Raw genomic sequence first — 23,097 nt, forward strand, 5'->3', positions numbered from 1 at the left:
ATCTGTTTCCTGGCTTATTTTGTACCCTCCTCTTAGGGGTCCTTTCACTAAGCTGTGATAAAAATAGGTCTTAGCATAGCCTAGTGGTTAGTGTAGTGGACTTTGATCCTGGGGAACTGAGTTTGATTCCCACTGCAGCTCCTTGTGACTCTGGGCAAGTCACTTAACCCTCCATTGACCCTGGTACAAAATAAGTACCTGAATATATGCAAACTGCTTTGAATGTAGTTGCAAAAACCTCAGAAAGGTGGTATATCAAGTGCCATTTCCCTTTTCCTTATGACATCACAATATCAGAAGTGAGCCAAGTATCGGGCAATCAAGCCATTGTGACATCACTGATGAGGTTGGCTCTTATTGGTGGAATGAGTGGAGGAGTAGCCTAGTGGTTAGTGCAGTGGACTTTGATCCTGGGGAACTGAGTTCAATTCCCACTGCAGCTCCTTGTGACTCTGGGCAAGTCACTTAACCCTCCATTGCCCCTGGTACAAAAACAAGTACCTGAACATATGTAAACCGCTTTGAATGTAGTTGCAAAAACCACAGAAAGGCTGTATATCAAGACCCATTTCCCTCCCCCCCCCTTTCCCTTATGACATCACAATATCAGAAGTGAGTCAAGTATCGGGCAATCAAGCCATTGTGACATCACTGATGAGGTTGGCTCTTATTGGTGGAATGAATGGAGGAGTAGCCTAGTGGTTAGTGCAGCGGACTCTGATCCTGGGGAACTGAGTTCGATTCCCACTGCAGCTCCTTCCCTATTTGAGATTCTACATGGAATGTTGCTAGTGGAGGAGTGGCCTAGTGGTCAGAGCACAGGTCTTACAATCCAGAGGTGGCCAGTTCAAATCCCACCACTGCTGCTTGTGAGCTTGAGCAAGTCACTTAACTCTCCATTGCTTCAGGTATAAACTTAAATTGTGTGCCCTCCTGGATAGAGACATGCACAGTGTACCTGACTGTAACTCACCTTGAGCTACTACTGAAAAAGTGTGAGCAAAATCTAAATAAATATGGCTCACCAATTTGCTTCATTTCTTTGAAGGCGTGGATAAAGGTGAGCTGGTTGATGTAGTGTATCTAGATTTTCTGAAAATTTTGACAAAGTTCCTCATGAGAGACTCCTGAGAAAATAAAGGAGTCATGAGATAGGAAGCAATATCCTTCTGTGGACTAAGGAGAAACTTACTGACTTTACAGTAAACCTGGAGGACGAAATGGGGCAGTTCAGCAAACTCAAGAGTAGCAAATCTCCTGGACTGGATGGTATTCATCCTAGAGTACTGATAGAACTGAAAAATGAGCTTGCGGAGCTACTGCTAGTCATATGCAATTTATCCTTAAAATCGAGCGTGGTACCGGAAAATTGGAGGGTGGCCAATGTAACGTCCATTTTTTAAAAAGGTTCCAGGGGAGATCTGGGAAATTATAGACCGGTGAGTCTGACGTCGGTGCCGGGGAAAATGGTAGAGGCTATTATTAAAAACAAAATTACAGAGCACATCCAAGGACATGGATTACTGAGACCGAGTCAGCACGGCTTTTGTGTGGGGAAATCTTGCCTGACCAATTTACTTCAATTCTTTGAAGGAGTAAACAAACATGTGGACAAAGGGGAGCCAGTTGATATTGTGTATCTGGATTTTCAAAAGGCGTTTGACAAGGTACCTCATGAAAGGCTACAGAGGAAATTGGAGGGTCATGGGATAGGAGGAAAAGTCCTATTGTGGATTAAAAACTGGTTGAAGGATAGGAAACAGAGAGTGGGGTTAAATGGGCAGTATTCACAATGGAGAAGGGTAGTTAGTGGGGTTCCTCAGGGGTCTGTGCTAGGACCACTGCTTTTTAATATATTTATAAACTAGTAAAAAAGCCCCGTTTCTGATGCAAATGAAACGGGGGCTAGCAATGTTTTCTTCTGTGTGCATGTGGGAGTGTGTGTGTCCCTGCCCTCTGGCCTCTCTCCCCTCCCCCTCTGAGTCCTTCACTGTTACAGAGCCAGCGATTTGATTTCGTGCTCTGCTGTTTTCCTTCACTGACTGTGTTACAGAGAGGGCGGGGCAGACACTCATAGGGAAACCGGATATCTTGCCCCCTTCACACTTCCGGCTGGAGGCTTCATAGAACGTTGGTGTTGCCTTTTATATAAAGAGATGATTTAGAGATGGGAGTAACTTGCGAGGTAATTACATTTGCTGATGACACAAAGTTATTCAAAGTCGTTAACTCACGACAGGATTGTGAAAAATTACCGAAGGACCTTACAAGACTGGGTGGCTAGATGGCAGATGACGTTTAATGTGAGCAAGTGCAAGGTGATGCATGTAGGAAAAAAGAACCCGAATTATAGCTACGTCATGCAAGGTTCCACGTTAGGAGTTACGGACCAAGAAAGGGATCTGGGTGTTGTCGTCGATTATACACTGAAACCTTCTGCTCAGTGTGCTGAGGGCTCACTTAGGGCTCAGGCCCACCCAACAGTAGCACATGTTTAGCGGTAGCTGGTGGGAACCCAAGCTCGGCCAGCTGAAAACTTCCTCCAGATGGTAACGAAAACGCTACTCTCCACGATGCTGGCACCTGCGCATGTTCAGTTTTCAGCGCATGCCTGCTGCAGACTGCCAAGGTGGAAAGAAGCGTTTTCCCACCAGCTGAGATATTTTTTGGGTGGTGGTTGGGGGGGGAGGGGGAGAACAATTGGTGCCCATCCAGTTCTTCCCTACGCCCACCCAAAATCTGTTGTCTGGCTACACCCCTGAGATGGGGTGATGCTGAATGGGGGAGACAGAGAGAGATGCTGGAGGAGACAGAAAGTGGATGAAACATTCTGCATATGTTAATGAAAAAAATGAGCAAAAGCCTGTTCATCTCTTCTTAATTCTTCCTTAAATTTAAGTAGAGGAAGGAGTGTGGTAGCCGTGTTAGTCCACTCTTAAGGTTATCAATAGAAATCAAACAAAATAAAACATGGAAAAGAAAATAAGATGATACCTTTTTTATTGGACATAACTTAATACATTTCTTGATTAGCTTTCGAAGGTTGCCCTTCTTCCTCAGATCGGAAATAAGCAAATGTTGGTAGCTGACAGTGTATATAAGTGAAAACATTCAAGCATTACTATGAAAGAAAAATAGATACTATTGGAGATTCTACATGGAATGTTGCTATTCCACTAGCAACATTCCATGTAGAAGCCTGCGCGGCCACATTGGTGATCTGCAAGGACCGACTTCTACATGGAATGTTGCTAGTGGGACTCTGGGCAAGTCACTTAACCCTCCATTGCCCCATGTAAGCCGCATTGAGCCTGCCATGAGTGGGAAAGCGCAGGGTACAAATGTAACAAAAATAAAATAGATACTATTGGAGATTCTACATGGAATGTTGCCACTATTGGAGATTCTACATGGAATGTTGCTATTCCACTAGCAACATTCCATGTAGAAGGCTGCGCAGGCTTCTGTTTCTGTGAGTCTGACGTCCTGCACGTACGTGCAGGACGTCAGACTCACAGAAGCAGAAGCCTGCGTGGCCACATTGGTGATCCGCAAGGGCCGACTTCTACATGGAATGTTGCTAGTGGAATAGCAACATTCCATGTAGAATCTATAGAAATCAAACAAAATAAAACATGGAAAAGAAAATAAGATGATACCTTTTTTAATCAAGAAATGTATTATGTCCAATAAAAAAGGTATCATCTTATTTTCTTTTCCATGTTTTATTTTGTTTGATTCCTTAAATTTAAAAGTACTGCTTGAGAATCTAGAAACCCCCGAGCAGTCTGGATTTTGGGAGTGAGCTAAACCCAACCTCCTTCTTCCCCGGTGCATTCCATTCGGGCAGACTAAGAGGAGAGGGGCGTGGCTACTGGAGAGGGGAGGGGCGTGGATGGGGCGGGGCTTGGCTTGACGCAGCCGGCTCCGTCCGGCTTCCTCCCCTTTAAGGACGTCCCTCGCTTCCCCTTTAAGAGTGACGGCTGAGGTGACGTCATGCGGATTGGGTCGGAGGTGAGGGGAAGCAGCGTCGGCGTCGTGCGCGCTCCTTCCTTTCGGCTTGTGTGAGGCGCCTGGAACCGAGGAGGCCCGGAGGAGAGCCGGAGAGAGAGACGAAGAGAAGAGCGGCCTGGGCTCGTCATGTCGCACCTGCCCCCGGTCCCCCCTGGGCCCCCCGGGCTCCAGATCAAGAAAAACGCCATCACCGACGATTACAAAGTGACCAGCCAAGTGCTGGGGTTGGGGATCAACGGGAGGGTCCTGGAGATCTACAGCAAGAGCACCGGCACCAAGTATGCGCTCAAGGTGAGAGGGGGAGGGGCAGGGAGAGGTCAAAAAGGAGGGGGGTGAGGAGAGATCGAAAAGGAGGGGGGTGAGGAGAGGACAAAAAGGAGGGGGGGTGAGGAGAGGACAAAAAAGGGGGGGTGAGGAGAGGTCAAAAAAGGGGGTGGGTGGGTTAAGGAGAGGTCAAAAAGGTGGGGGGGGGCAGGGAGAGATCAAAAAGGAGGGGGTGTGAGGAGAGGTCAAAAAATGGGGGTAAGAGGTCAAAAAGGAGGGGGGATGAGAGAGGACAAAAAAGGGGGGATGAGGAGAGGTCAAAAAGGAGGGGGGATGAGAGAGGACAAAAAAGGGGGTGGGTGGGGTAAGAAGAGGTCAAAAAGGAGGGGGTGAGGAGAGATCGAAAAGGAGGGGGGTGAGGAGAGGACAAAAAAGTGAGAGGGGGCAGGGAGAGGACAAAAAAGGTGAGGGGGTGAGGAGAGGACAAAAAAGGTGGTGGGGGGTAAGAAGAGGACAAAAAGGTGGGGGTGAGGAGAGGTCAAAAAGGAGGGGGGTAAGAGGTCAAAAAGGTGGTGGTGGGGGGGGGGTAAGGAGAGGACAAAAAAGGGGGGTAAGAAGAGGTCAAAAAGGTGGTGGGGTGGGGGTGAGGAGAGGACAAAAAGGTGGGGGGGGGTAAGAAGAGGTCAAAAAGGTGGTGGGGTGGGGGGTGAGGAGAGGACAAAAAGGTGGGGGGGGTAAGAAGAGGTCAAAAAGGAGGGGGGTGAGGAGAGATCGAAAAGGAGGGGGGTGAGGAGAGGACAAAAAAGTGAGAGGGGGCAGGGAGAGGACAAAAAAGGTGAGGGAGTGAGGAGAGGACAAAAAGGTGGGGGTGAGGAGAGGTCAAAAAGGAGGGGGGTAAGAGGTCAAAAAGGTGGTGGTGGGGGGGTAAGGAGAGGACAAATAAGGGGGGTAAGAAGAGGTCAAAAAGGAGGGTGAGGAGAGGACAGAAAGGAAGGGGGGTAAGAAGAGGTCAAAAAGGTGGTGAGGGGGGAGGAGAGGACAAAAAGGAGCTCCAGGCCTGGAGGAAAGTAGCAAAAAAACCCAGAACCTGTTCATTGTTCTCCTTAGTGACCTGTTGTTACTGTATCAGAATCAGAGAGGGGCTGGAGATGAGAATAAGTCCCCCCCCCCCCACCCCATCCCACTCTGAATCAGGTGGGCAGGAGGGGTAGAAGAACCAAATTCCTCCCTGGCCAAGGTCCTCCCTAGCTGCTGTATAGAACAAAATGTGGATAGTGCTGTGGCCTGCCCTGATTTTTGTCACCAGCCCTCTTGAGGCCTCCTAATATATCTTTGGACAAGGCTGGATGTATTCCTGGAAGGCTTTGCTCTTTTTTTTTATCAGCTGGGGGTTGGGGAGGGCAGACTGGGCTTTGTGTTTCAGCACTTGAGATAGACCTGGGTCTGTGGCCATTAGATAAATCCTTAGTGTTAGCCAGCACTGCTTGCCCTTAGACATAGAATTTGTATTTTAAGTGTTGTAAACTGCTTAGATAATACTTTTTTTTTTTTTCTCTAGGCAGTATATCATCAAATAACCATGGTATTCTATGCCAGGAACAATTCTGTGCTCTGAGGGTTTGGCAACTTCTGGGGTTTCTGTATTTCTTTTTCATGCTGTGCTCAAGAACATACTTATTTTAGCTGGTTTGTGAGCAGAACTGCAGGCTTTTCCAGTAAGCAATTCCTGGAAGTAAAATCAGAAAAGTGGTACTTAGTTGCTGCTTGGTTATTAAGCAGATGTGTGATTGTGTCTGATTACAAGGCAGGGACATGATTCTAGCAGGTCTCGGCTGGTAAAAAGAAACAAAAACTACAGAGTCTGGCCAGACGGAGTTCAGCTTTCTCAAGCAAAGACTGAAGCAGTTTGTTCTGCATTAGTACCTGCTTTTCCAGCTATTTCATCTGGAAGGATAGGGCAGACTCAACAGTGACAGTAATTACAAGGAGTAGGTGTAATGAGGGGTCTCATTACGAAATGAGAATGTTACGTTAGCAAACATTTTCAGATATACCTCCTAGCAAAACAGTTGATAAGATTTTGGCATAATACTAGGATCCTGTTGTGTGCGGGTTGGACCCTGTGCCATGGAAAGCCGAGGTTTTGGTGCTCCTTTATCTCTGTCCACACCCCCGTGATCTGGCCTGTGTAGTTTCAGACTAGTGGTCTGTTTGTGAAACGTACCTAGAAAAGGGAAGTGAATGGACTTTGCAGCCCTGTCACGCTGTCTTAAGCACATTATGGGAATCATTGTATGTTTTCAGAGTGCCAGCAGCTTGTTCCATTTACAGTCACATGATCACATCTGGTTTGAACATATTCATACCGTAGATTGTCTGATACATTCAGGACTTTTTTTCTTTTTTTTTTCTAATTGATTCTCTCACATGTATTTGCTTCTTTGTGATGAGGAGGAAGAAGGCTCTGAAGCCAAATGTGTGTTAAGGCACAATTAAGCCTGTACATATATTTATTTCTATCCCGCCAGGTAACAACACAGCATACCTAACGGCAAAAAAATACAGTCCCGCAGCAAAGGACACCAGAAAGCATTATTAATGCGCAAGATGGTCCAAAAGGTAGCACTTCCACAGCTGCTTAAATAATGCCGTTTTCTGTTGTGTTTTCAAAGGAAAAGGCAGTTTATTCCAGGCCTGAGGTCCAGCCACAGAGAGAATCTGTTCCAGTGAGTTGTAATCGCAGACACCTCAAGTCTGGTATTAGAAGTAAACCAGCGTCAGCTGAGCGCAACACACCTGATGGTCCATAGTGCTGGAAAGCAGTACGCAGATAATGGGGAGGGGGGGGGGTAGTCATGGTGTAAACCATGATGGACCAGTAATAGCAATTTTGAATTTGATCCGCTGTGCTACAGGTAGCCAGCGCTGTTGTCGCGGCACAGGTGATGTAAGACAGCCATGAGCACGGTTTGATCATATATTTGTCACATGTAAATAGAATTTTATTCTGAAAAGTTATTGACTTGGAAAGAATGTTTGAGTCAGAGCAAAGCAGTCCTGGGCATGTGTCTTAGCAACGTGAACAAGGCCACTTCCATGACCTCACAGGTGAGGCTGGAGAGAGCCTGTTGCATTCCTGCATTCCAGGCTCGGAAGTTGATGTTGGTTTTTTTAATATGGATGCTTTTGTGATGCTGAATTTTTTTTCTGGGAGTTAGTGGCTCGTGTTCAGGTTTCAGTATATGGTGACTGAACTCGTATGTCTGGAATTCCTACTGTGTAATTTTGCTTGTGGCGTTCATATTTCTTTTCAGAGGTATTTTGATGTTTGTGATGCTTGTCACACACATAGTATGGACATTGATGAGTTTATGCTGCGTTTCCTCTGACTTATAAGAGGGCGGAGACCTTTCTGAAGGTGTCTAAACTATTTTTATTTGGGGGGGGGGGGTTCTAGGGTTAGAGATGAGTGGAGGGTCTTTATCTTAAATACTGAGGCAGGTTAAGGCATTTCTGTTGCCTTATGTACATGGTTGAGAGATGTCTGGTTTTTTTTTTTCTCCCCCCTAAGACTACAAAGTCCAACTTTCCAGTTTTGTTCAGTAATATTATGTGCCCTCTGTCTTAACAAGGGGCAGTGGAACTTTTTTTTTTGTTTTGTTTGGCTCCCTCAAACAACCCAATACCAGGTCCTGTCTCTACAAGCTCTCTTGCTGCAGATGTCGGGGCTAATATTGGACAGGCCATGGCTCAGTGGCCTGCACGTTCAACTGGCTATGTACCAACTGATACCTTTTATTTTTCTCCTCCTCCCCCCCCCCACCCCCAAATTGATGAAGCCAGCAGAAGGAGGAGAGCAGCAGTGTAACAAACTTACTTGACTCCTATGTAGCTTAGGTTCAGACATTACAGCCACAGAACTCGGAACTCTAGACTCCGAAGTAGTACAGGAAAAGGATGTTGCCCAATGCGCTGCTCCTGCTCCTACTCCTGCCAACAACCACCCCTTTCGGCAGTGGGGCAATAGAGGAGACATTTCCACGGGTGGGTCTGTCTGCTGGATCATTCGTGTCTCTCTCTTCCCAAATTATAGTGATGAGTTGACAGCCTCCCCCCCCCACCCCTGAGGTCTCTCGGTGCATGTTTTGATGTATTGCAGAACGTTCAGCCTGATGTGTATTTCGGTGAAAAATTCAGACAGTTGGACACCTTAAGATTTCACTGTACACAGCATAATGTCTTTAATGTCTTTTGCTTTAAAACTATCATGTATTTCACCACCGTGTAACCCAAAACTCTCTGTAAAACCAATTGTATATTGTCTCCTATCTCCAGCATCCATGATGAATTGTAAGCCACATTGAGCCTGCAAAGAGGTGGGATAATGTGGGATACAAATGCAATAAATAAGAGTTTCGAAAAATAGTGCTTTCTTACAAAAAAAATAAAAAATCGGGTTACTATACATCTACCCTGTCTGTTAGAATGGTTTTGGTAAGAATGGGCATGTGTTAAGTTCTTGCAAAGGCTGGGAATTCTCTCCCCAGGAGGAGACTGGCTGCTGGGGATCCCTGCAGTGGGTAGCGAGCATGGAGCTGGGAGATTCTCCTCCTCCCCTGGGAGTAGAAAGTGAATGGAGGTGAAATTCTACAGATATGGGTATTGCATGTGCATCTTTGTTTATGGATATAAAACTTATTTACAGTCAGCTGTTGGGAAATCTGTGCTAATGGCTCTCATTACATAAAAGTAGTGTTTTAAAAGAAGCACTTCTTAATACGAAGGTGAGAATTTTGTATACTCTGTTTAATCACAATCTAAAGTTCTAGTATTAAGCTTAGTATTTGCTGAGAGTTACTGAATAGAGAAAATATACATTTAAGACTGCAGTATTTGGACAAACGTGTAGTGTGCAGAGTATTTTGGTTGTATGGAGAATTGTAAATTGTGATAAATCGTTTTGCTGTACGTCGTATTGGGTATGTTAGATTCTTGATATACTGCCGATCTGATGCTTTTACTGGAACCCACTTACTTTGGACTTCAAAACTGCAGTGTGTGATCACCGGGAAGGGTTGGTCAGATGGTTTCTATCCCTCACAGGCTCAGATTCACTTCAGATATTTGCTGCTGCCGAAACAAAACTTTACCAAGAGCATGTGCCAAACATCACAAATCGACTTTATATTTAACTAGTAAAAAAGGCCCGTTTCGAAACGCAATGAAACGGGCGCTAGCAAGGGAAATTCCCACCCATCCTCCCTCCCTGCCGAGTTCCATACCCCCTTCTCTCTGTCCCTCCATTTCTCCCTCCCAGTTACTACTACTACTATTTAGCATTTCTATAGCGCTACAAGGCATACGCAGCGCTGCACAAACATAGAAGAAAGACAGTCCCTGCTCAAAGAGCTATGTAATAAAAGTGAGCCAAGTATAGGACAATCAAGCCATTGTGACATCACTGATGAGGTTGGCTCTTATTGGTGGCCTGAGGCATTATGACATCACAATATTAGCTCTGGTTACAAGAGACTACTACTACTACTATTTAGCATTTCTATAGCACTACAAGGCGTACGCAGCGCTGCACAAACATAGAAGAAAGGCGGTCCCTGCTCAAAGAGCTTACAATCTAATAGACAAAAAATAAAGTAATCAAATCAATTAATGTGAACGGGAAGGAAGAGAGGAGGGTAGGTGGAGGCGAGTGGTTACAAGTGGTTACGAGTCAAAAGCAATGGCCCCTTCACGCCCCTCCCACCAAGTTGAACCCCCCCCCCCCCCTTGGCGTTCCCCCCCCCCCCCCCCCCCGTGGCGCAACCCTCTGGACCACCACCCTTTTGTCCGGAAAACCTCCTCCGAAGCCTCTGCGTACCTCTGCTGACGGAGGCAAACTTCTCTTCTCAGCTGCGGGGCGTTCCTTGTTGAATAAGCATCTGTTGAAGTTTGTTTGTGTGTCTGATGTCTTGGACAGATACTCCTTCATCAAGCCACGCCCCGCAGGCGAGAAGAGAAGTTCGTCTCCATCAGCAGAGGTAGGCGAAGGCTTCGGGGGAGGTTTTTCAGAGGAAAGGGTGGTGTCCAGAGTGTCGCGGCAGGGGGTCCAGGGGTCAGTAACGCGTAGGGGGTGTGTTGCAATCGGAGGGAGGGGGGAGTGTGTAACTCGTTGGTAGGGGAGCGTGTTTCCCTACTCCTGCCTTTCCGTTGCGTTCCTTTCGTTCACCGAAATTGTGCCGCCCTCGACGTCATCACGGTCGACGCGAGGGCATGACAGAGAGACATGGTCAGTGGAGAGGCTTTGATATAACAAAAGCGAGGGAACGAAGTACAAACTAAAGTCCAAACAAAACAAAAAAAAAACACAGCACCACGGGCCTTTAAAAATGGAACACAATTCTTTAATGAATGAGCCTTGACAAAAAGACCCGACACGGGCCGTGTTTCGGTGACTAGCACCTGCGTCAGGGGTCACAGTGATGACGTGGAAAACTTGGGGAATAACTCTAATATATTCCTCTACAATATATTATTCCTTACCCCACGTCTCATGTAGTAAAAGCGACAAAGCACCAAGGCACTTTCACTTTCCGTGTCAGGTCTTTTTGTCAAGGCTCATTCATTAAAGAATTGTGTTCCATTTTTAAAGGCCCGTGGTGCTGTTTTTTTTTTGTTCAGTGGAGAGGCTTCACCACCACGAACTAATGAACCCTTCACGGAAGTGGGTGGAGCTTGGGGCTTCATTAGAATGTTGGGGTTGCGAATTATGTCCGGATGGGGCGTGGCTGAGGGCGGGTGTATGAGTGAGAGTGAGTGGTGCTGACAGGCTACAACAGTCCAGGGCTTCAGTGTTTCCCTGCCACACAGTGAGCTTCAGAATTGGAGGTGAGAATTATTTATATAGGTGTCTTTATTTAGTTTTCCATTTAACACACAGATACAATCTTTGGTCAGATATACCAATACTTCAATAACATTCATAAGAGAGAAACATATTAACTTTTTACTAGTATTAACATAAAGATACATTATTGGTTTTAACAGTCCACAATTAAGAGAGAAAATCAAATAATATACCAAAGGAAGTTGGTCTAATATTCTTAGTTATATCAAAGGAAATTAAGCAGGAGGTTACCCTTATCAATTGAACCGCATCAAATCTGGTGGTCCTCATTTTTAAAAATTTTTTGTTAACATTTGTACCCCACGCTTTCCCACTCATGGCAGGCTCAATGCGGCTTACATGGGGCAGTGGAGGGTTAAGTGACTTGCCCAGAGTCACAAGGAGCTGCTGTGCCTGAAGTGGGAATCAAACTCAGTTCCTCAGGACCAAAGTCCACCACCCTAACCACTAGGCCACTCCTCCACTGTTGCTACTATTTGGGATTCTACATGGAATGTTGCTATTCCACTAGCAACATTCCATGTAGAAGTCGGCCCTTGCAGATCACCAATGTGGCCACGCAGGCTTCTGCTTCTGTGAGTCTGAAGTCCTGCGGACGTCAGACTCACAGAAACAGAAGCCTGCGCAGCCTTCTACATGGAATGTTGCTAGTGGAATAGCAACATTCCATGTAGAATCTCCAATAGCAGCAACATTCCATGTAGAATCTCCAATAGTATCTATTTTATTTTTGTTACATTTGTACCCTGCGCTTTCCCACTCAATGCGGCTTACATGGGGCAATGGAGGGTTAAGTGACTTGCCCAGAGTCACAAGGAGCTTCCTGTGCCTGAAGAGGGAATCAAACTCAGTTCCCCAGGACCAAGGTCCACCACCCTAACCACTGGGCCACTCCTCCACATTGCTTTGCATGTTTAGAAAATTTTACAACTGTTCTGGTTCAAAGAAAACGTATCTCTCGTCCTTAAAACGTAGTAAGCATTTGCACGGAAATCTCAATTGAAAACGAGCCCAGTAGATTCTTGTTTCATATCCAGAAACTTGTTCCTCCTCTGTTGTCCATCTTGAAATATCTGGGAATATTGAAACTTTGCTTCCTTTAAATTCAGGATGAATGTTCTTAAAGTCTTAGTAAAGCTTCTTTATCTTGAAGAAATACAAATGTAACAATTACGGTTGCTCTAGTTTCAATTTCCTCTTTAGAATGTTCGAGACAGTCCATTATATCCAATGTTTCTATTAAGTTATCTGTTTGTCCTGGAACATTTTGTTGTTGTTTTAATTTTGTTTCTAAGTAATAAAGTCTCTGTATAGGTGGAAGAGATTGTTCTGAACATTTATAGATCTCTTTCAGGAATTTGAAGAACATATCTCTTAGAGTAGCATATTGAGAGTGTGGGAAATTTAGTGTGTGAAGATTTAAATTTCTTGAGAAATTCTCTGTTTTCTATTTTCCGATGTAATAATAAACGATCTCTAGAGATTTGAGCTTGCTGTTCTTGTAATTTAACCATTTCTGTTTCCAAAGAAGATTAATTATAGCACCTTCAATTTTTTTCTTTTAAATGTCTAACTTGAGTATCATTATTTAACGAAACTGATATAAATGGTTTCCTAAAGGACAAGTCCATAAACCGCTACTAAACGGACTTGGAAAAATCTAAAATCCCAGGAATAACATGTATAGAATGTTTGTACATTTGGGAAGCTTGCCAGGTGCCCTTGGCCTGGATTGGCCGCTGTCGTGGACAGGATGCTGGGCTCGATGGACCCTTGGTCTTTTCCCAGTGTGGCATTACTTATGTACTTATGTCCTCTACTTGGCTCACTTTTATTACATAGAGCAGTGATTTAACCTATTGTGATGTCATAGTGGCTCATTCCACCAATAAGAGCCAACCTCATTAGTGATGTCACAATGGCTTGATTGTATAGAATGTTTGTACGTTTGGGAAGCTTGCCAGGTGCCCTTGGCCTGGATTGGCCGCTGTCGTGGACAAGATGCTGGGCTCGATGGACCCTTGGTCTTTTCCCAGTGTGGCATTACTTATGTACTTAAACGAAGCACAAACCTTATGCAGAGATTCAAGAGCAGTCCAGATAGATTCCAACGAGATTTCCTGGGGTCTAACAAGCGGCTGAATCGCCCTGGCACATAAGGAAATTTTTTTTCTTGTAAACCAATAGTTCCTTCTGCCGTTGTCTCCCCCGATGCCATTGCTGGAAATCTCAGTTCAGCCTCCACAACTTTAGAGATGTTTTCGTCTGCCGTTTCCTCTGACGAGTTCTGCCGCCCCTTCGAGTTGGTTTCTGTTCCTATACTTGGTACAATAAGCCCATCAGGTTGCGGAGGTGGAGGGGTTGCTGGTCCTAACGGGCTGAGCAAAGAATCGCTTTCCTGACCGGGGTTCTTCCTTGCCCTGGTAGCGGCAACGTCCGTGTTTAGGTTCAAGACCAAAAACATAGTATCATAGTAGATGACGGCAGAAAAAGACCTGCACGGTCCATCCAGTCTGCCCAACAAGACAAACTCATATGTGTATACCTTACCTTGATTTGTACCTGCCTTATTCAGGGCACAGACCGTACAAGTCTGCGCAGCAGTATTTCCCGCCTCCCATCACCGGCTCTGGCACAGTCTGCCCTCCACTATCCTCGCCTCCCAACCACCAACCCCTCTTCCCCACCTGCTCTGCCATCCAATTTCGGCAAAGCTTCTGAGGATCCATTCCTACTGCACAGGATTCCTTTATGCAATCCCACGCATGTTTGAATTCCGTTACCGTTTTCATCTCCACCACCTCCCGCGGGAGGGCATTCCAAGCATCCACCACCCTCTCTGTGAAAAAATACTTCCTGACATTTTTCCTGAGTCTGCCCCCTTCAATGTGGAGATTGAAGACTGTCCCTGTAAGGGGGTAGTTGCTTCGGGAGGGGTGGTCCCTTAGGCTTACCCTTCTTTTTCAGCATGCTTGTTTGAAGAAAAGTTACATTTTTAGTGTTTGAAGAGAGCGCTCCTCTCACATATCCTGCTTCGTCGCCATCTTGGATTTTCTCTCTTGGGATACAAACAAATTGACTTTATTATGGGGATGCTGACTCTTATGGCTGTCAGCTATTATCAGAAACAGGACTGGCATCCTCCTTTTGAAAGCTGTCTTTGCCCTTAAAATTTAGTGTCCCAGAGGCCTGGGATACCTGACGTATTTATCCTTATTGCTTAAGAGATTCCAATATCCACAGATACCAGTGCAGACTTGTTTGCTAAGTGGTTTTGTGTTTTTTTTTTTTTTTTTTTGCTACATCATTAAGCAACTACCAACACCTCTAGATAAAACACAATATTTAGAGACACTCCTTTCCTCTGCTTTCTCTTGGCCCTGATGTGGGATCTATTCTCTGATGGGCATTGCAGCTTCTGGCCCAAACTGTATAACAAACCTTTTATATACTACAAAAGGCTTATTCATCCGAGACTGACATATTACATAATTTATACAAAATGCTTGATTATTGAGAACACTAGAATCAACGCCATACTCCCGTCCTGTGAAAGGCAAATTGTAGAAAGCAGCTTTGGCTGACATGGGGGAATGTGAATGGAGCCTCGGCTTCCCTCTGGTTTGCAGATGGATTACACAGAAAATGGGAGGGGAAACTGGCCTCACTGGTTCTGTTGTGACCTGAATCATCCTGTATCCATTAGCTGTAGGTTATTTCTGTACTAAATGACAGCAGCACCAGAAAATAGCCAACGCTTTTTAAACCTGTAGCTCAGCACAGTGCATCTGACAGCTGGTCTCTGGTGCTGTTACATAAGTCTGTGCCTGTGGGTAGTTAGCCTAGCTTTTCTTTCCTTATTCTTGCCCAAGGCTTGCTGTAGGCAGTGTAATGTTGCAAGTCTCTGGATAGGGAGTCCCTGCTGAGCTGGTACAAACTGTTCCTGACGTGTGTTGGGTCAAAGCTGTGGAAGGGAAGGTCTGCTTGTGATCCTTTAAACTGCTTTCTCTGGTTTTCAGTACTAATGGTTAGGGCAGAGGGCTGGGAAGCCTGGTTCAAATCCCACTCCAGCTCTGTGTGATTTTTGGGCAAGTTCAACTTTTTGCTCACTCACCTCGTTCCAAAGGCCGTCTCCTAGACTTATTTGCCTATAGGTTCCCATCCTTAAACATCCAGTATATTAGTAATCATAACTGGCAGATTATTCCTTGGTCCGATCACAACGAATTAACATTCACACTAAATTGGAGTGAAGCAAAACACAAATTAAATACTAGAATACAGCCTAGTGGAGGAGTAGCCTAGTGGTTAGTGCAGTGGACTCTGATCCTGGGGAACTGGGTTCAATTCCCACTGCAGCTCCTTGTGACTCTGGGCAAGTCACTTATCCCTCCATTGCCCCAGGTACAAAACAAGTACCTCAATATATGTAAACCGCTTTGAATGTAGTTGCAAAAACCTCAGAAAGGCGGTATATCAAGTCCCATTTCCCTTTCCCCCTTTCCCTTATGACATCACAATATCAGAAGTGAGCAATCAAGCCATTGTGACATCACTGATGAGGTTGGCTCTTATTGGTGGAATGAGTGGAGGAGTAGCCTAGTGGTTAGTGCAGCGGACTCTGATCCCGGGGAACTGAGTTTGATTCCCACTGCAGCTCCTTGTGACTCTGGGCAAGTCACTTAACCCTCCATTGCCCCTGGTACAAAAACAAGTACCTGAACATATGTAAACATCTTTGAATGTAGTTGCAAAATACCACAGTAAGGCAGTATTTCAAGTCACATTTCCCTTTCCCCCTTTCCCTTATGACATCACAATATCAGAAATGAGCCAAGTATCGGGCAATCAAGCCATTGTGACATCACTGATGAGGTTGGCTCTTATTGGTGGAATGAGTGGAGGAGTAGCCTAGTGGTTAGTGCAGTGGACTCTGATCCTGGGGAACTGGGTTCAATTCCCACTGCAGCTCCTTGTGACTCTGGGCAAGTCACTTATCCCTCCATTGCTCCAGGTACAAAACAAGTACCTCAATATATGTAAACCGCTTTGAATGTAGTTGCAAAAACCTCAGAAAGGCAGTATATCAAGTCCCATTTCCATTTCCCTTCCCTACTACTTACATCACAAGAGACAAAAAAGACACAACAGAATTCTGGGCACAACTCCACTCGCTCTCTTGCTTTTCTTCAGATAATCCTAATAACTTCACTCAGATATAGGCAGACTCGGCCAAAACCATCTTAAAATAGCCTCTGAGAAGATTAAAACAGCAACAGATCCTCCTCCCCTTTGTTTGATACAAACACCTTGAATGCTAAATAATCATGCAGGAAACTTGAAATATGATGGTGTAAAAACAATACTGAAGAAAACAAGAATGGAGGAAAGCCATCAGAGCTTACAAATCAGCCATAAAATCTGTTAAGTGTAAATATTATGAAAAATACATTGGCGAGAGCCATATGTCTATAAAGACTCTACTGTCAATAATTTACTCACTACTAAAGACCTCCAGTTATACCATCTGCCTGCGACTTAGCAAATTATTTCGAACAAAAAATAGTAAAAATAAGAACAGGTCTAGATATGACCCACCACATCTACTACTTCAGATAAACTCCTTATAACGTCTCATGATTCCATTGAAGGAATAAAAACCAATAGAATATGGTCATCTTTCGCATCTCCCTCTATTTTAGAGGTTAAAACTTACAAATATGCACAATCCCACTGCTCCCTAGACCTATGTCCCAACTACATTTTGTCTAAAGCACCAGACTTTTTTTTTTTTTTTTTTCCTTTTTTTATAAAGATTTACCACAATGATCTATCTTTCATGTTAAGTAATGGCTCTTTTCCAATAGAACTGGGAACTGTAATACACCAATCCCAAAAAATCCACTTGGGAAAAGAAAATGATACCACGAATTGCAGACCAATAGCTTCAAAACCATTATTTGTGAAGGTAATGGAGGACCTGGTAGCAAAGCAGTTGATGGATTACCTAGCCAAACTCTTTTTTTTACTACATGATACACAGTTGGGATTTAGACCCAACTACAGTACGGAAACATTACTAACCACATTATCTAAATTCAGGAAGTTGATGAGCACCGGAAAGAACATAATCATCTTACAATTTGATATGTCTCCTCAGTTCGCTTCACTGGCTCCCTATCAGTTTTTGCATCCTGTTCAAACTTCTTCTACTAACCTATAAATGTACTCACGCTGCTGCTCCCCAGTCTCTCTCCACACTCGTCCTTCCCTACACCCCCTCCCGTACACTCCGTTCCATGGATAAATCCTTCTTATCTGTTCCCTTCTCCACTACTGCCAACTCCAGACTTCGCTCCTTCTGTCTCGCTGCACCCTACGCCTGGAATAGACTTCCTGAGCCCCTGCGTCTTGCCCCATCCTTGACCATTCTTAAATCTAGATTGAAAGCCCACTTCTTTAACATTGCTTTTGACTTGTAACCACTTGCCTCCACCTACCCTTCTCTCCTCTTTCCTCTACACATGAATTGATTTTCTTGCTTTTTGTCTATTAGATTGTAAGCTCTTTGAGCAGGGACTGTCTTTCTTCTATGTTTGTACAGCGCTGCGTACACTTTGTAGCACTATAGAAATGCTAAATATTAGTAGTAGTAATATACTAGCTACGCTACTCAATAACATGGGTATATGTGGAAACGTACATAAGTGGTTCATGGGTTTTCTCAAATCCAGAGCCTACAAGAGTTAAAATGTCCAGATCCCTTTCACCAGCTTGGATTACTGACTAAGGAGATATGGGTGATCCTTGGGGTACTCCAATCTTATTTAGGGGTATGTTCACTAAGGCACATTAAACGCTAATGTGCCAGTAGATTCCTATGGCCGCATTAGCATTTAACTCACGTTAATGATTATCATGCATTAAAAATGCTAATGCATCTACAGCGCGCCTTTGTAAACGCAGCCCTTAATGTTATAATGGAACCATTAGGGAAACTTCTGGAGGACAGAGGATTAAAATCTTTTTATCTATGCTGATGTCACTATATATCTAACTTTGATGTACAACTTCAGGATATTCTAATCGCCATCTGTGAAATTCTGGATCTAATAGAAAATTGGGCTTCCTCTTTTCATCTAAAATTGAACAGACACAAAACTAAATTCCTAATTTACAACCAAAATTTGGGAAAATGGTGAGTTTTTGGATGCAATTGATCAGAAAACCTACCCTGTAGAATCTAATTATTAAAATACCTAAGAATTATCCCTGACAAATTTTTGACTTGTGAAGATCAAGTAAATGCGTTGAGCACCAAAACTTTTTTAAATTGACGTGAAAGTTAAAGAGAATTAGACCTTTCTTTCCTACCAATATTTTTTGCTCACTGATACAAACCATGATTTTCTCAGACTATTGCGATGGTTTATATATAGGAAATAAGGAATCTCTAAGAAATTCCAAACAACCCTCAATGCAGTTGCTAGATTAATCTTTAGAGTCTCCAAATTCGACCGAGCATCACCACTTCAAATTACACTGGTTACCAATAAAGGCCAGAACTATTTTCATAACATGCACTTTCATTTATAAGATAATCTATGGAATGGCCCCAAATTACATGCTGGACTTAATAGATCTTCCCGCCCGGAATGTAACTCCTGCTTCCAGGGATTATTTCTTATTACACTACCCTAATTACAAGAATGTAAAATACAAACCCACATTATATAGGATTTTTTCAATCTGGGTACTATTTAGTGGAATTCCATAACAAATGAAATAAGAGATCACCAGCTACTTAACCTTCCACAAATTCTTAAAGGCCTTTCTCTTCACTAAGTTCCTATATCAACAAGGCGATGGCCATGGCCAGAAGGATGCTAGGCTGCATAGGGAGGGGCATAGCCAGCAGAAGAAAGGAGGTGTTGATGCCCCTCTACAAGTCGTTGGTGAGGCCACACTTGGAGTATTGTGTTCAGTTTGGGAGGCCGTATCTTGCTAAAGATGTAAAAAGACTGGAAGGGGCGCAAAGAAACACTACAAAAATGGTATGGGATTTGCGTCGCAAACCGTCCGAGGAGAGACTTGAGGACCTGAACATGTATACCTTGGAGGAAAGGAGAAACCGGGGTGACATGATACAGACGTTCAAATATTTGAAAGGTATTGATGTGCAAACGAACCTTTTCCAGAGATAGGAAGGCGGTAGAACTAGAGGATATGAATTGAGGTTGAAGGGGGACAGACTCCGGACTAATGTCAGGAAGTCTTTTTTTTCCACAGAGAGGGTGGTGGATATGTGGAATGCCCTCCTGCTGCAGGTGGTGGAGATGAAAACGGTAACGGAATTCAAACGTGGGATAAACACAAAAGGAATCTTGTTTAGAAGGAATGGTTCCGTGGAATCTTAGCGGAGATTGGGTGGTGACGCCGGTAATTGGGGAAACAAAACGGGAGCTGGGCAGACTTCTATGGTCTATACCCTGATTGTGACTGAATAGATAGGGAAGGGCTTGAGTGTAAATTTTAAGGGTCTTCGACGTTAGCTTCAGAACTTAGTACAAGAACAGTACTGGGCAGACTGCTTCGGTCTGTGCCCTGAGAAAAGCAAGGACAAATCAGTCTGGGCAACTGACCGCACAGCTTCTAACAAGTTCCTGCAGTCAAAATTACCATCAGGATTCAATAATCATTGAGCATGCAGATTATTGCCACGTTAAAATTGCAGCACTGATCTACAGCTCATTGCAAAATATTCCCCTTCCTGTTGGTGCTGGAGTGGTGATTGGTTCACACACTGACAATAGGAGTTACACACTCCAGGACAGGAAATACCTGATGTCTTTGAGCTACAGCTGAGTAAGGCATGGGAAAAGGTCTTAATAAAACACTTGACGGCATTCACACACCCACTTTTTTTTTTTCAAATTTTAACTTTTAGTAGCATAACGTATAATATAAGTGAACAGTAACACAAAATACCAAAGAAAAAATACAACCCCCCCCCCCCCCAAAAAAAAAAAAAAAAAAAAAATTCTAACCCATACAAAACTGAGCATCATGTGTCCCTACAGAAAAACCCATGGAGTCCACAAGGCAGACCAGTAAGTTGCCAAACCAAAGGACAAAGATCTTGGGTAGCAGTGTGACCTGTTCCAAAGCCAAATCGATCAAGCTGATCCTGTGCTCTCTCTCTCTCCAGTGTTGGTAGATATCCCAAATTTTATGAAACGTGTGAATGTCCATTTTTTTCAAGGCAGTCAACTTGGTCATATGGCAAATATAACTTGGGTCCATTGATGGTATGTGGTGTTTTTCTAGTATGGCAATCAAGAGCTTGTTGGCAGTAAAAAGGAAGCACGCCAGTTTATGTAATTTCGGCTTTACCCCATGGACTTAGCATGAAGCAGACAATAATAATGCACCTACTTTTTTTTAATGATCTGTTTGTAGGCGTCCTGGGGACATAGTCTGGGTGGATCAGAGCCAGAGCTGCAATTCATATTATAGCCCTCCTTCAATAACATTTTTACGTTTAATGCGCAAAGTTAAGTACATAAGTATTGCCACACTGGGACAGACCAAAGGTCCATCAAGCCCAGCATCCTGTTTCCAACAGTGGCCAATCCAGGTTACAGATACCTGGCACGATCCTGAAAATGTTCAATACATTTTATGCTGCTTATCCCAGAAATAAGCAGTGGATTTTCCCCAAGTCAATTTAATAATGGTCTATGGAATTTTTCCTTTAGGAAGCCATCCAGACCTTTTTAAAACTCTGCTGAGCTAACCGCCTTTACTATTTACTCTGGCAACGAATTCCAGAGTTTAATTACACGTTGAGTGAAGAAAAAGTTTCTCAGATTTGTATTAAATTTACTACTTTGTAGCTTCATCGCATGCCCCCCTAGTCCTAGTATTTTTGTAAAGAGTAAACAAACGATTCACGTCTACCCGTTCCACTTATTTTATAGTCCTCTACCATATCTCCCCTCAGCCGTCTCTTCTCCAAGCTGAAGAGCACTAGACACTTTAGCCTTTCCTCATAGGGAAGTCGCCCCATCCTCTTTATCATTTTCATCGCCCTTCTCTGTACCTTTTTTGATTCCACTATCTTTTTTGAGATGCGGCAACCAGAATTGAACACACTATTCGAGGTGCGGTCGCACTGTGGGGTGATACAAAGGCATTATAACGTCCTCACTTTTTGTTTTCCATTCCTTTCCTAATAATACCTAACATTCTATTTGCTTTCTTAGCTGCCACAGCACACTGAGCAGAGAGTTTCAACGTATCATCAACAGCAATGCCGAGATCCCTTTCTTGGTCGGTGACTCCTAACGTGGAACCTTGCATTACGTAGCTATAGTTCGGGTTCGTCTTTCCCACATGCATCACTTTACACATTAAACATCTGCCATTTAAACATCCAGTCTCTCAAGGTCCTTTTGTAATTTTTTCACAATCCTCCCGTGATTTAACAATTTTGAATAACTGTGTCATCGGCAAATTTAATTACCTCACTAGTTACTCCCATCTCTAGATCATTTATAAATATGTTATAAAGCAGCGATCCCAGCACAGACCCCTAGGGAACCCCACTATCTAACCTTCTCCATTGAGAATACTGACCATTTAACCCTACTCTCTGTTTTCTATCCTTTAACCAGTTTTTAATCCACAATAGGGCACTACCTCCTATCCTATGACTCCAATTTCTTCTGGAGTATTTCATGAGGTACTTTGTCAAACGCCTTTTGAAAATCCAGATACACAATCCACATGTTCACCCCTTCAAAGAAATGTAGTAGATTGGTGAGGCAAGATTTCCCTTCATTAAATTCATGTTGACTTTGTCTCATGAATCCATGCTTTTGAATATGCTCTGTAATTTTGTTCTTTATAATAGCCTTTACTGTTTTGCCTAGCACCGATGTCAGACTCACCGGTCTATAATTTCATGGATCCCCTCTGGAACCTTTTTAAAATATCAACATTACATGGGCTACCCTCCAATCTTCCGGTACCGCGCTCAATTTTAAAGATAAATTACATATTACTAACAATAGTTCTGCCGGTTCATTTTTCAATTCTATCAGTACTCTGGGATGAATACCATCCGGTCCAGGAGATTTGCTGCTCTTCAATTTGTCAAATTGCCCCATTACATTCTCCAGGTTTATAGAGATTTCATTCAGTTTCTCCGACTCGTCAGCTTTGAATACCATTTCTGGCACCGGTATCTCTCCCAAATTTTCCTCGGTGAAGACCGAAGCAAAGAATTCATTTAATCTCTCCGCTATGGCTTTGTATTCCCCGAATGTCCCTTTTACCCCTCGGTCATCTAGTGGTCCAACCGATTCTTTTGCCAGCTTCTTGCTTTTAATATACCTAGTTATAGAATAGTGTCAGTTAGATGTATAATTTGCTAAATTAACTACCAGTTGGTGTTAATTGCTAATTGGAGCTATCTCTTCCAGTTACGTTCATAACTGCACATAGTTGATATTGTACAACCTTATGACGCAAATTCTATAGTGCATAACTGCAAGAGGGTGTGGATGTGGGAAGGGGCCTACCCAGCATTTACATTCTAAGGTGTTGGAATACTGACAGTTATGTGCAAAACTGTAACATTTAGGTGCAGACCTTTATAACGGCCATTGATGTGACGTTAGCAGCTGCACCCAAATGTGGATGCATAATTGCCGATCATTTGCATTTAACACGCCCTTAGTGGGAGGTAACTAGAGAATTAACCCCATAGTTTATAAAATACAGGCATGTTTCCCTTACCTTACAGGAGGTATAATTGAGTGCATTGGCATTTGGGTGACTGTTTTGCTGTCATGAAATAAACAGGGACTGTCCACTCAGAGGTCTTGTAGCTGCTGGTCCACTGTTACTTTCCC

General features: G+C 43.8%; 1 protein-coding gene across 1 annotated transcript in view; it reads left to right on the forward strand.

Moving 5' to 3' along the window:
• Positions 1–4,013: 4,013 nt before the first annotated feature.
• Positions 4,014–23,097, forward strand: part of MAPKAPK2 (MAPK activated protein kinase 2) — a 64,131-nt gene continuing 45,047 nt past the window's right edge. The window contains exon 1 of the mRNA XM_030220990.1: positions 4,014–4,305. Within this exon, the coding sequence (XP_030076850.1) occupies positions 4,141–4,305 (165 nt within the window). The 5' untranslated portion in view covers positions 4,014–4,140. The remainder of the gene's footprint in view (positions 4,306–23,097) is intronic.

The sequence above is a fragment of the Microcaecilia unicolor genome, chromosome 12 (assembly GCF_901765095.1).
Source record: "Microcaecilia unicolor chromosome 12, aMicUni1.1, whole genome shotgun sequence".
Classification (NCBI taxonomy): Eukaryota; Metazoa; Chordata; class Amphibia; order Gymnophiona; family Siphonopidae; genus Microcaecilia; species Microcaecilia unicolor.